The sequence below is a fragment of the Atractosteus spatula genome, chromosome 5, assembly GCF_055471065.1.
Source record: "Atractosteus spatula isolate fAtrSpa1 chromosome 5, fAtrSpa1.hap1, whole genome shotgun sequence".
In the NCBI taxonomy this organism is placed as follows: Eukaryota; Metazoa; Chordata; class Actinopteri; order Semionotiformes; family Lepisosteidae; genus Atractosteus; species Atractosteus spatula.
This window is the reverse complement of record NC_142710.1, coordinates 14,474,751-14,488,555: the sequence shown is the minus strand read 5'-3', so window position 1 is coordinate 14,488,555 and position 13,805 is coordinate 14,474,751. Positions and strand designations below refer to the sequence as shown.

Genomic DNA, 13,805 nt, shown 5'->3' with positions numbered 1-13,805 from the left:
TTTGGCCCCAGAGCGGTACAATCCTCTCGAAACCCTGGCTGCGATGAAGCGAATACTCTCACGCTCATTTTTGTTACAAAATCGGGGAAAAAAAACCTATTCCTTTAAGCTTTATTTTCCAGGACGACGTTTATAACAAGATTGAAGCGCGCAGTGAGAAGCACTTTTTCGCCAGAGCCAAAACGCCGAATAAAGGACGATGCGTCTTGTGCAACTGAGGCGTCATCACTCACCCAGTCCAGGGGTTCTGGCAGCACTGCGGCGCCGCAGACGCCTTCGCAAACGCAGGGGACGAAGCGAAGCTCGTTTTCCGGAGCGCCTTCCCCTCTGCGGGCGTCGGGCGGACGTCTTCCTCCTCGTTAAGACACAGCACTAACGCGGATAACCCACAGGGGCGCTTCCTTCTTCATAGGAAACTATCCGCCCCTTTACCGTCAGCCTCGCATAGCAGCTAAGTGGTTTCATTTCGCTGGTAAAACGAGACGCCTCTCGATCAGCTCCAACACCCAAACACCTCAACCACACCCCGGCCCGAGCCAAACTGCCGCGAAACGCCCTCGGACACGCCTTATATAGAGGAGGGGACGTCACAACGCACCATAGTGACGTTGCGGCGCGTAATTTGTCCACACCCCAATCACTCACAATAGCATTTAGTGATTAGCTAATATTTCGCGGGGAAATACCGCAGATGAGCCCGCTGTCAGATCTTGCTGGGAAATGCAGTCGTGTTCATTATAGAAGTTTCTCCTTAATAGCGTATATTAAAAAGTTTATTTCATTGCTGAATACTAAATGGTAAAGCTCTATGGTGCCATGAAATAAATAGAAAAGACGACGATGAGTTCAGAAGTGTTCAGTACGTTTTTTTACAATTGCTACACGAAGGATATGTACATGAAAACGGTAGCTGGTTTTTTAAATTTCTGCATCTGAAATTGGTTTAGGGCGTCTCTTTTCATGGGTTTCCCTACCGCTGATTGTAATATCTCCACGTGTAGAAACAGTTCATCGTCTGAATTACATAAAGTTATAACATCAAACGTATTTTAAACATTGGCAATTGTTTTTAAACTGTGTAAGGACAAAGGTTTTCTGAATATTTAAATACATGTACTAATCATGTACTAACATGTTCTAATTTACAACTGAAAATGACCTTTCATAAAGTGTAAATTATAATATACCGTCTAGAACTGAGAGTGTAGGGTGATTTACATCAAATAGCTTCAGGTGAACTAATAATTGAAAAACAACTGTCAGCAAGACATGGGTTTTAAAAGAAAAACTTTACTGCTAAACCTTTGAACAAATATCCAAAAACTGTACAAATAGAAGTAATATTTCAGCTTCTCAGTTCTTTGGTCCAGTATTGGCTGTATCTTTTAAAACAAAACATTTCAGCTGAAAACATCCTGTCCATCCACAGGGGCTGAGATCCATTTCGCTTGATTTGCTTGATTTACAGCTGTGGTGAGCATTGCTGCCTCTCAGCGCCGGAGTCCTGGCTTCAATTCCTGTGGTGCTGTCGGTGTGGAGTCTGTATGTTATCACAGGGTTCCTGCTGCAGGCCAAAGACATGCTGGTGGGTTAGTTGGCTTCTGGGAAAAGTGCCCCTGGTGTGAGTGAGTACGTGTTTGTGTCGGCCTGCCCTCAGGTGAACTGATATCCTGTCCAGAGTGTACCTGCCTTGCGCCCATTGCTTGCTGGGATAGGCTCCAGCTTGCCCAAGACCCTGTACTGGATAGAGTGGTTAGAAAAAGGACGCTTGATGAAAATGTGAGCTCCTGAGCACTACACAACAGCTCACCCCTATCAGAGACCCCAACGGTGAAGATGTCTGGCTGTGACAGAGCCATTATGATGAGGGTTTTGATCAGCCTTCACAGGACCAGTGATGCACTGTGATTCAGCACAAAGTTTAATATCACCTTTGAGGGATCATGGTGTTTTTATAATTGCTTAATATTGCTATGATTTAGCCATAATGTAATTGAGCTCTTCGGCCAATGAATTATGAGATTGAGAGAGAAGCAAAGAGGTCTCTGCGTTTTTGAGAATATATTCCCTTTTATAGAATATATTGAGAATATACTCCCTTTTGCTGTTTCAATACACGCTCATTGAATTCTATAGATGTTCACCCTTTGTAATGATGATAAAAGTCTCAGTTTCTAAAGTACAAATCAGAGAGAGATAAATACAGGGCAGAACTCGACAGAGACTGCAGCACAGAGAACAAGTTACACTGCACTGATTGTAAACTGTACTGACTCTGCTTATTGTATTGTTTCATATTAAGAATACAGGTGCTTATTATAACTAAGTGTTGCATTCCTGTTGTCATAAATAATGTTGATGTTAAATCAGCGCAGTATTGAGGCACAGTTGTCAGGTCCAGGTTCCATTCTGGACCTGGGGTGCTATCTGCGTGGAGTTTGCATGTTCCTCCCCGTAGATTTCCTCTGGGTGAAACTGAGTGCTGGTAGATTAATTGTCTTCTCGGAGAACTGGCCCTGGTGCGTGCGTGTGCGTGCCCTGAAATGGACTGGTGTCTCATCCAGTAGGTGTACTCTACCTTACACCGCTGGGCTCCGGCTCCTCTGCGACCATGAAAATGTAAACGGAAGGACGGCTAGATGGATGATAAGTCACTCGTTCAGGGAGCTACGAGTGCAGTCAGACACGGGCAGAGGGCAGCAGCACTAGGTCTTTCTCTGAATCCCAGGTACAGAAGAGAGCATAGATCTTCTCCCCCTGACTGAACTCCATGTCAGTGAATGTGAAGATGTGAGTCCTGGACTCCACTGTGTAAAAGGAGACCTTCCTCTCCTCGATATCCACACACACCCCCACTGTCCTGGGCTGCACAGTGAGGGGGAGACGCAGCTTAGGGGCAGTGAGAGCAGAGAGACGGGGATAATCCCAGTCCAGACACCAGTACCCCTCCTGGGGAAGGACACTGACCCCTCCTTTCCTCTGCGCGGACTCTCGGATCACGCCCAGTCTCCACTCATCACTCATCTCCACCTCCCAGTAGCGTCTCCCGGAGGAGAGCCCCTCCCGGCTCAGGACACAACGCCAGCAGTCAAATCTCTCCGGGTTGTCCGGGAGATCCTGCTTCTCTCCCCGTCTCACCCTCTTCCCGTCCTCGGACAGGGAGAGGCGGGGGTTCGCCGTGTCAGGGTCCAGACTCAAATCAGCTGTGGGAATAAAACCGGGGAGCCAGGAGGGTTGACAAGTATCGCACAAGAAAATAAATCCCCGATTCGTAGAACCAGACGATGTGTGAATCACTGGCAAATTCTATGAAACTTCCAGGCGTCACTGTGGGCGTAGAGTCTCGTCTGCTCCCTGAACAACTGGATACACACGCAAGGCGAGTATCCATATAATATACAGCAATCTGGACAGTCCGCTTCCAGCCCTTAACCACTGTATCATACTGTACATATGTAATATTCTGTGTGATTTCATGATATAAGTAATATAAGTAATAATTAATTTAAATAACACTGATCAACTAAAAGGAACAACTGTAAATAAACTAAAAAAAACAACATGAACCCCCCCACCCCCGTGCCCAAAGTACAAGGTGCTTCTCATGATTTCTGTCTGGATTTACAAGATTCTAACAATTCCATGCTGAAAAATAGACAGGAGAAACACAGCCTTTCTGCCGTTAAGCCTCCTTCAGGTGTGATACTGATCTGCTGTGTGTTTACTTGCTCTTTATCTTTAAAAGGAGACAGACCTACCTGCAGCACTGCACAGCCACTGCCACTCTGAAACACAGAGATACAGACACTGCTAATCACAGACACACACTGGAACACAGAGATACAGACACTGTTAATCACAGACACACACTGAACACAGAGATACAGACACTGTTAGTCACAGACACACACTGAACACAGAGATACAGACACTGTTAATCACAGACACACACTGAACACAGAGATACAGACACTGTTAATCACAGACACACACTGGAGCACAGCGATACAGACACTGTTAGTCACAGACACACACTGAACACAGAGATACAGACACTGTTAATCACAGACACACACTGAACACAGAGATACAGACACTGTTAGTCACAGACACACTGGAGCACAGCGATACAGACACTGTTAGTCACAGACACACACTGAACACAGAGATACAGACAGAACAGAACACAGAGAAACATTTGCATAGTAAACATAGTAAAAATTTGTTCAGGCACGGAAATAGAACTAGAAATCATGTGCTCATGGAGCTGGTGTACTGATAACGAGTGAGCCCATCAGGAGCTGTGATTTTACACACAGTGTACTTACGCAGGTCTGGAATAGGGCAGCCTGCACCTGTACAGAAGAAAGGAGAGGGTCAGTCCTGAACTGGGTCCAATCTTGGTCATTTTGGGGTTTTGGCCAGGAGGGGTAGCACTCATGTACCGGACAAGATAAAGGGCAAAAGGTCTGTAAAGATTTATTTACAGGAGCAGTGACACACACAGTTAAGCACAGATACTTATGTTTCCCTCACGGAAAGTGTTAAAATATCGAGGTGTCTGTCCGCTCCCAGGCTTTGAGCAAGAGCTCAGAAAAGCAGGAACAGTGCGAACGCAGACAGCCCGGTCCAGTGTCCACTCTGTGGTTGTTTGCTGAGTGACTGAGTACAGTACAGTGTACAGAACGCACAGCAGAGGAGTGTCACTCAGACACACCAGGAAAGTGTGTTTCTACAAACACTGTACAGTTACTCCATGACTTCCTGTAGTCGTCTGCCTCACCTACTGTAGTGTAAATATGTACTGTAGCCCAGTTGTTAAAATGGGCTTTACCACGTAGGTCTGCTCCCAACATCCCGTCAACTCCAGAGAACAGAACTGGAATATTTATTACTTAAAGAAATAAAGAACTGTGTAGTTCAAGTAGGGAGCTGCATCGGCATGAGTAGACGGCGAAGAAACAAGTAAAGGTTTATTCCCTGCTGAAAAGAGATGAAAAGAAACACAACGTTTCAGCTGTGGAGCCTTCTTCGGGTCCAGAGAATTATGTATATCCGAGTCTTAACAAGCAAACTTCTTTATGTCATACAAACCCTTTTCAAGTACTATTTAACATTAATCCCCCAAAATAAGTAAAACCTTAAATAATATTAACAGTGCCACTTGGGGGTGTACTTGCACTGACAAGTACAGAAATTGGCTGTATGACTATTAATCCAGGTAGCAAGGCGTTTAGTGTTGCTGCCTCGCAGTGCTGGGGCCCTGGGTTTGATTCCTGGGGTGCAGTCTGCATGACGTTTGCATGTTCTCCCTGAGTTTGCCTCTTTCTCCCAGGGTGGATACTAGGAGAGTCAGTGTAAAACATTAACAGTTCCTGATCTTACCGTTCCTTATGCTATAATATTGCATCTGTGTGAGAAACTCTCGTATCTCACCTTTCTCAGCTTTGCCGTTTTATTTTAAAATTGTGGAAAATATATGTTAGTCTGTTTAAATCACTCCGTTGGCAATAGAATAAAAATGATATTTTTTGAATATTTTATTCGAATATCAGAGTTTTCAGATCTAGATGTTTGTACCCCTGATACTAGCTGTTTACCTTTACTTTCTTGTTTGTGTCAGAATGTAAAAGCTCTAGGCTGGGTCAAGAGTAAGAGAGTCTCACTGAGAGTTTAATTCTGATGGACCTTTCACTCTGTACATTTATTGTGTGCAATTACCCAGTTTTACAGTCATTCAAAAACTATATACCTGATTATTTAATAGCTGTATTTGACCTGACGACAAAGACGGAACACAACTTTATTTCTGTTAAAACAATTCATAGGCATATTTGTGTATGTTCCCGGAGTATTTAAAAGTGTTTGAGAAGAATATTGCCCCCATATCCTGAATAAGCACTTTTTGGTTTTTCAGAGGCACTGTGCCCTGTGTCAAGAGCTGGCTCAACGACTACAGGACAGGCACTGTGGAGCATTCCTTTAAGATAAAAGACTTCGCTTTCTACTTAAACAATCAGGGATTACACATCCAATCATTTATTCATTACTTCTACCACAGATTTTAACACAAAAACTGTAAAAAGGCATAAACAAGTCTGAGCTTTTGTTTTGTTTCTTAATAGTCAACAGCAGACAGACCTACCTGCAGCACTGCACAGCCACTGCCACTCTGAAACACAGAGAAACAGATATTGTTAATCACAGACACACACTGGAACACACAGATACAGACACTGTTAATCACAGGCACACACTGAACACAGAGATACAGACACTGTCAATCACAGACACACACTGAACACAGAGATACAGACACTGTTAGTCACAGACACACACTGAACACAGAGATACAGACACTGTCAATCACAGACACACACTGAACACACAGATACAGACACTGTTAGTCACAGACACACAGGAACACAGCGATACAGACACCTGTTAGTCACAGACACACGCTGAACAAAGAGATACAGACACTGTTGATCACAGACACACTGAACACAGAGATACAGACATACTGAACACAGAGATACAGACACTGTTGTTCACAGACATACACTGGACACAGAGATACAGACACTGTTAATAAGTACAGAGACACACTGAACACAGAGATACAGACACTGTTAATAAGTACAGAGACACACACTGGTCAAAAGACATCAGTACAATCATTGCTGTTAGTCAGCGGATTTTCATACAGTGTACTTACGTGATTTAGGGATAGGAGCTCGCTTCACAGCATCTAGAGAGATAGAAGGGGATCTTCATTGTATTGTAGAGTGTATTGCTTCTTATCTGGTATTATACTAGATTATGTACTACAGTCTGAAAAAAGTTCATTTCAGGATCTGACAGTCTCCACTGCAGTGTGAATCAGAGTGTGAACAGCAATGGCTGTGAGACCGGTGTCTCAGTCAATACGACAGACCAGCACAATTCAATACGACAGACAGACACATCACAGGGCACAATGGTGTCTGGTCCTTGGGCCACTGGGAGAGGTAAGAAGTAAACACAGTCAACTGTCCACACGTGTACAGATTGAGTACTGTCAATCTCCAAAATCCAAGCCCGAAAAAAGGGGTGTGCAGGAATGAGGTACAACTCGCACGTAGTGAACTGGGAACAGATGGACAGTCAGTAAAAGAAGACCGATGGGCAGCATGGTGACACAGAGGCCCTTGGTTCAATTCCAGACCTGGGGTACTATCTGTGTGGAGTTTGCATGTTCTCCCCATGTTTGCATTGGCCCTGGTGTGAATGTGTGTGTCCTGTGACAGACTGTTGTCTCGTCTAGGGTGTATCCTGCGTTTTGCCTTTTGCTTGTCGTCAGGATATTGCATATTTCATTTGTATATTCTGTACACTAAACTAATTTTATTGTATAACTTGTGTAAAGTGTCTTGAATATGCGCTGTACTGAAAGGCACCATATAAGGACATTTGCTTGATATCTTCCAAATAAAGAACACCACTTACCCAGCTCTTTCAAAATGACGGGAATAGCTGGAAATAATAAGACATGTTTTAGTCCTCAAGTTTATTGACCATAAAACTGGCTTTATGTTGGCAACATAGTGCATTACTCTCAATGTATAAAGAAAAATTAAATCATCAGCACAATGAAAGGTCCAAATTCATCTTGTTTTCCCTTAAGGATTGTTTGAAAATTCCAAAATATAGACAATCTTTAAACAAAAACATTTCATATTCTGTGTGAAAATATGACCGTTTAAGTACAGAGGGCAAATGTCCAAATACTATCAATGTTCTTACCATTTATTACATTAATGTAATATATCTCAGATTCCCACAGTGACTCCTCCTCTGTAAGAAACACACACAGTCAGTAACGCTGATACAGATTTCCGCTCTGATACTCTTTGAAAGAGTCAGACTAATATTATTCAGATTCTATCTGATGCACAGATAGAGCAGAACCACAGACATTCAGACACACATCTCTAATGAGCACATACTGTCCATTCTCCCCCACTGGATCACCAGAAGTGCTGACGCTGCTACAGCCACAGCTGCTGCTACACAGAGAGCCACCATCCATCCAGAGGGCCCAGGGAAAAAGTCTCCTGGAAAACAGCACAGGAATGTGATCCCACAGGTACTGAAGTCTACTAATCTGAGGCAAAGCTACAGGGGAGAAACCCCTAGATTTCTCATTAGCGTGTGCAGTAAGGACTGTCCTGTGTAGAGTTGTTACAACCTGACATGAGATCATTAACCTTGGCAGGGCTGCGACACTACAGGGTTCACACTGACATGTAAGACACCAGGAGAGAAAGAGCAGGGTGTTTGTTCATCACAGATCGCTACCGAGAAGCACAGAGGACAGAGACAGAATAGGATCCCACAGAAACTGACCGACAGTGAACTGATCTAGCACTCTGGATCCCAAAGAATTAAGTCAGGAACACATCTACAGGGGAGCAGACACCCCTAATCTTCTGTGTAAAGAGATCAGTGAGGACCCCCCATCTGCAACACTACAGCAACTTCACATGCTTGTTCACAAACATCCACTGCAATACTGCAGGGTTCCTCTCAAACATGACATAACTGGAGCACAACTGTAAGCTTCCTTTATCACACATCCTCTTTTAAACTCAGACCTTCCACCAGCGTTACAGCTCTTTGACAGAGGATAGTTACAATTTTTGGAGGTCAGCTTCATGCCACAGTACTGAGGATGATGAAAGCAATTGAACTACTTCATACAAATCTTTCAAAATGAAAGACGGATTTAAAGAAGAGTTGATCTGAATACAAGGGTAAATTAGTGTAATTTATGTAAGTGCAGTACTTAGAAAGATTAAAGTGTCTCATTTACTTCGTTTAACTAACTTCTTATTAAGGAGTAAACAGTAAATTGATTACATGTTAATTATTATTGATACTTGATGTCATCTGGGTCATGTTCAATGGCCCAGGCGAGTTACAGACTGGGTGTGTGTTATACCTCAGGTGTGTTACATGTGAGCTCCACTGTGATTTATTTATAATACTCACTGGGTATGTGGAGCTGAGATCCCCAGTCTGGTCCAGGTTGAGAGCTTCTGACCAGACAGGAGAAGATGTTGGACTCCTGCTGGACTGGGATGTAGCTGCTGACACTGAGGAGCCCCTGACTGTCGCTCTCCACTGTAGTGCTGGACAGTGAGGTCACATCATGTCCATCCCTGTCTGTCCAGATCACTGCAGGTGCAGGGAACCAGCCCTCTGATCTGCACAGCAGCTGGGTCTGACCTCCTCCAGGGGAGTGGAGAGACACTGAGGGCTGGGAGCCCAGGGCTGTGGATTCATCACAGGTCAAAAACCTGAGACAGACATCTTACAGTATTTTTTTAGAGTGGGAATATCTAAAAGAATTAAATGTACTGTAATGACCTCCCTGGTTTCTACTTGCACATGTGGCAGTATATTAATAATAAACTTTATTCTATATAGCACCTTTAAAGGTGGCTTCTCAAAGCGCTTAAATAAGAAGAGAGGCAGGAGGCTGGAACTGCTTCCCACTAGTTTGTTGCCCTGGGCTGGTACAGGGGCATGCTGGTCCCTGAGAGAGGAGGGATAGATAGGAGCCAAGAGGGAAGAGAGAGAGTAACAGATGTAACGGCTCAGCCCGGGGTTAGGCGAGAGAGAGCCTGACTGGCGAATTTGGAGCAGTCAAGGTCGTGTGTTCAGGCTCCCAGGCTGCCTGCTTCCAGGCGCAGGAAGCTACAGCACTGCACCAGAACCAGCCAGATAAAAACAGACAATAATTAAAAAAAACTCTACAAATCCAAACATTTAAAGATGAAAGTAAAAGTAACAGTGTCTAGCATTTTGCCTTAAGCCCTTTTTTCACACAACTGTGGATTGTGTGATATTGTTAAGGTTTTTTTTTAGATATTTGATTATTAATTCTTACTCACTGTCAAATGTCTTGCCATCATGACATTATATGTGACATATTGTTGTGTGTTTGGAAAGTTACCCGATAGAGGGCTCTCCTGAATGGCCAGGAGCGCTTCAGCTGTGTTGTAACAGAAACCAGAAACACAGCTGCGGGTAAAATAAAACCGAAAACTAAAACAACCACCTCGAGCCCTTCACTAGAGGGCCTCCATCGTTCGTGAGCAGGTTCACGTGGTGGATTATTGGGTTAATAAATGATCTGGCAATGGACAGAGAGTCACAGACTCGCACTGGGATTAATTTTGACTCCCCATCCATTTCCTAACCTCTGTATCCAGCTCAGGTTTGCGGGGGGTTTCCTGACAAGCAACAGGTGCAAGGTGGGATACCCCCTGCAGGACCAGTCCACCCCCAGTCCACTCACACCAGGGTTGGTGTTCCCAGAGTCAAATAACCTACCGGCATGTCTCTGGACTGTGGAAGGAACCCGGAGCACCCAGAGGAAACCCACACAAACGTGGGGAGAACATGCAAACTCCACACAGACAGCACCCCAGGTCTAGAACTGAACCCCCGGGCCCCAGAGGTGAGAGGCAGCAGTGCTCACCACTGCCCCCACTGTGCTGCCCTGACAGCCTAACGTAACATGCAAACACTCATCCAAACGTCCGGTGAAATACTTACAGGTAAGAGCCAGGTCTATGAGAACGTCTTCATAATGTTCTGTCGACTGCACCAAGCATTTGTACCACCCCCTGTCAGACTCCCGCACGCCGCTCAGCCTGAGGGACACGTTGCCCCTGGGGAGCTCCTGCAGGAACAGCCCAGCCCTTCCACTGTAGTTCAGGTTCTGCCCTTCCACGTTGTAGCTGCCGTACTGGAATAAACACACAGGGGAATCGTAATCCTCCCGAAACCACCGGACCTCCAGGCCCTCAGCGCTGACGCTGGGCGAGAGGGAACAGGGCAGGACCGCGTCTTCACCAGGGGACACCACAACGGGAGCAGCTGGACCCACAACCTGGAACCTCTCTGAAAGAGAAACATCACAACAGGCTGGACTCAGTCTGGATGGCCGAGCAGTCTAAGGCGCTGCGTTCAGGTTGCAGTCTCCCTTGGAGGCGTGGGTTCAAATCCCACTCCTGACACAAAGCTTTTCAGGTGGAGTGGTGGCATTGTGGCTCAGGATCTGTACCTGTAGCTGGAAGGTTGCCAGTTCAAATCCTGTGGCCGGCAGAGGAATCCTACTCTGTTGGACCCTTGAGCAACTGGGCCCCTGGACCCTTAATCCCAAATACACTTTCTATAGTGCAGTGGTAAAAGTTCATGAGGAACTGCTTCCCCACACTGCATTTCTTTAAGCACCACAGAAAGTGCAAGTCCTGTCTTACCTTTTTAGGACAATCAGCTCATTATTAAATGAATCCTGTTCCGCTAGCAGCTTTCCCCCAGCTCTCCGGGGGCTGGTGCTTTGGAGAGTCCTAGAAACACAGCAGACACAGCTGCGCCCCAGTAGCAGGACAGGACACCCCAGTTCTGCACTCTCAGTGCGAGAGAAAAGCGTGTCTTTAAGAGATCACTTTAGTGGCCATATACAATTTCTTGCATTAGGAATTTGTCTTTTTCCAGACCCCAGCTTGCTCTCCATGAGACACACAGGCACACAAACAGGGAGAGAAGCTGGGGGTCAGAGCGCAGGGTCAGCCATTTATACAGCACCCCTGGAGCAGCTGGGGTTAAGGGCCTTGCTGATGGAGCCCAACAGAGTAGGATTCCTCTGCCAGCCACGGGATTTGAACCGGCAACCTTCCAGCCACAGAGCCACCACACCTCCCCCTTTTTGTTTATTATTTACTATACCTGGTCTGGAGACAGAGGTCTGCTGGAGGAGAAGCAGGACTGTAAGGAGCCAGTCCAGCTGGTCAGACTTCATTCCTGCACACAATGGAGATTGTTCACACTGGCTCATCCTGGAAACACACGGACGCACACGGACGCCGTCAGCGGGCTGACGGAACTTTTCTAATTAGTCCCCGAAACAGGCGCTCAGAGCCACAGTCCCAGCAACTGTATCTACAACGAGACAGTAATGAGATACTAGAGACAGAACGGGAATTCTCAGGCTGTGCAGAGACCAGTCAGTGAGAACAGGAGCTGTCTAAACAGGGCATAAGTAAGCAGAGATTACAATTCCCTAACGTGGGTTTTTGCTCCTTGTAGGAGAACAATGACGGCGTTAGTGCCGATATTCCCCCAGTAGTAGGTGTAACACGTGTTTATTTGTAATATTATTACTGTCAGATGGAACTCGCGAAGGTTTGGAAAGTCTTATCAAATCGGCCATCCGAAAAAGCCCCATCAGAATACATTATTCGCAGGCGGCCGACTAATTCTCACTCCTCATTAGTAACTAGGAGTTCCTCGGCTGATGAGCGTTTCGTGTTTACTGTACCGCATTCGTCTCAGGGGGAGTCTCCGCTTTCATCCTCCGTGCTCTGAGGATCAATCCCGGGTTGTTTCTCCGAGTCCGGGCGCTCGGTTCTTCTCGCTGAGCCCAGCCGAAGGACTCGGAGAACCGAGCGCACGAATCCTTTGGCGATCCGCTGACAGGGTTCGTGCCCGGAAGGTGGAGGCGATCGCCTGCTGCCCAGCTCTCTCATCCGAAACGGGAACTTTCTCCGCCTCGCAGGAAGACTGTGCGCTGGTCTCAGACACAGATCACCTGACCCCGATGAGCTGTAGGCTGCCCGAGGTTTTACCATCTACCCGTCTTTCATTTCTGCCTTGTATTTGAAATATTAAATGACTTCTATAGATCAAGCTCCCTCGAACACTGCCAGACAAATTAGCCAACAGCCCAGATCCGCAGAGTGGCTCTTTGAACACGCGGTCAGGGTCGGGAGCTCGCCGAGTGCGGGTCTATCACCCGACACGACCTGTTTCCAGTCCGGCTGCAGCAGACATCCTCGGCTCAGCATTTCATCCTCGGGTCTTGACAAGCGCTGTACTGCTTCATACGCACATTCCTGCTTCTGTCTTTCACTTTCTCTCTCTCTCCAGATGAAAACCCGGTTTTTGCATTCGGAAAACCTGTCGGTTTATCACGTTTGCAGCCCAAGAGCGGCCAGACTTCCTCAGAGACGCATGTTGGAGGAAGATCTATATTCAGATCTCTGTAAGATAGAGACCCGCAAGGGCGTATCACGTTTTCGTGAGCAAATAGCTAAAATAATCCCTTCTTACTTTCCAATTTTTCTCCATCTTGTATTTTTTCATTATTTTGTCAACCCGTAAATTCTATTTTTAATATCGTGTTTTATAAACTACACTGCATTATAGAAATATGACTTTATGAAAACTAAACTTTGCGTTTGCCCTAAAAAGATCGTTTCAATGATTCTTACACTTACTGTATATAGCGCTTTTCTGGACACTCCCCTCAAAGCTCTTCTGAGGTAATGGGGATCCCCTCCACCACCAGTGTGCAGCCCCACCTGGATGATGCACACAGCTCTCGGTAGCACAGTGGATCCCAGATGGGTTGTATTTAAGTCATGGGACACCCGTCTAGTATGTGCTGTTGGTCTGAGGGACTAGTGCAAATATACTGCAGAGAGGTGTTAAATGTTAATTACAAAATTATACCGATTATGACCTTGATTGCTGCAGTGCAACAAAATCGATAAGATATACTGTAATATTAATATATAATATATATGACCCAATAGTAAAGTAAAACATGTAACAATTTCTAACATTTATGTCTGGTTATATCTTATCTCTTATGCTGCATGAAGTTCCATGCTCTGCCCTTGACACCCCCAAGCGCAGTATTGTTAGTATTTATTATTACGCATTGTACTTCATGCGCTATTCATGAAGCA

General features: G+C 45.6%; 1 protein-coding gene and 1 non-coding gene across 3 annotated transcripts; one reads left to right on the top strand and one right to left on the bottom strand.

Annotated features, from left to right (window-relative positions):
- Positions 1–1,270: 1,270 nt before the first annotated feature.
- On the bottom strand, positions 1,271–12,929 carry LOC148834535 (butyrophilin subfamily 1 member A1-like). Of its 2 annotated transcripts, none has more exons than XM_088917737.1 (12): positions 12,374–12,929; positions 11,782–11,856; positions 10,606–10,953; positions 9,034–9,315; positions 7,989–8,096; positions 7,786–7,836; positions 7,489–7,515; positions 6,719–6,751; positions 6,146–6,172; positions 4,329–4,355; positions 3,759–3,785; positions 1,271–3,203 (listed from the first exon to the last, which is right to left on the bottom strand). In XM_088917737.1, exons 2-12 carry the CDS (start codon positions 11,852–11,854, stop codon positions 2,680–2,682), a joined length of 1,527 nt encoding a protein of 508 aa, XP_088773863.1. In that variant the 5' UTR covers positions 11,855–11,856; positions 12,374–12,929; the 3' UTR covers positions 1,271–2,679. The 2 variants fall into 2 exon arrangements, with proteins under 2 accessions (XP_088773863.1, XP_088773862.1); XM_088917736.1 differs by having other exon boundaries at positions 11,782–11,891; positions 12,374–12,553.
- Positions 10,987–11,069, top strand: trnal-cag (transfer RNA leucine (anticodon CAG)). Its single transcript has one exon. It is a non-coding gene; the product is annotated as a tRNA-Leu (tRNA).
- Positions 12,930–13,805: the final 876 nt, after the last annotated feature.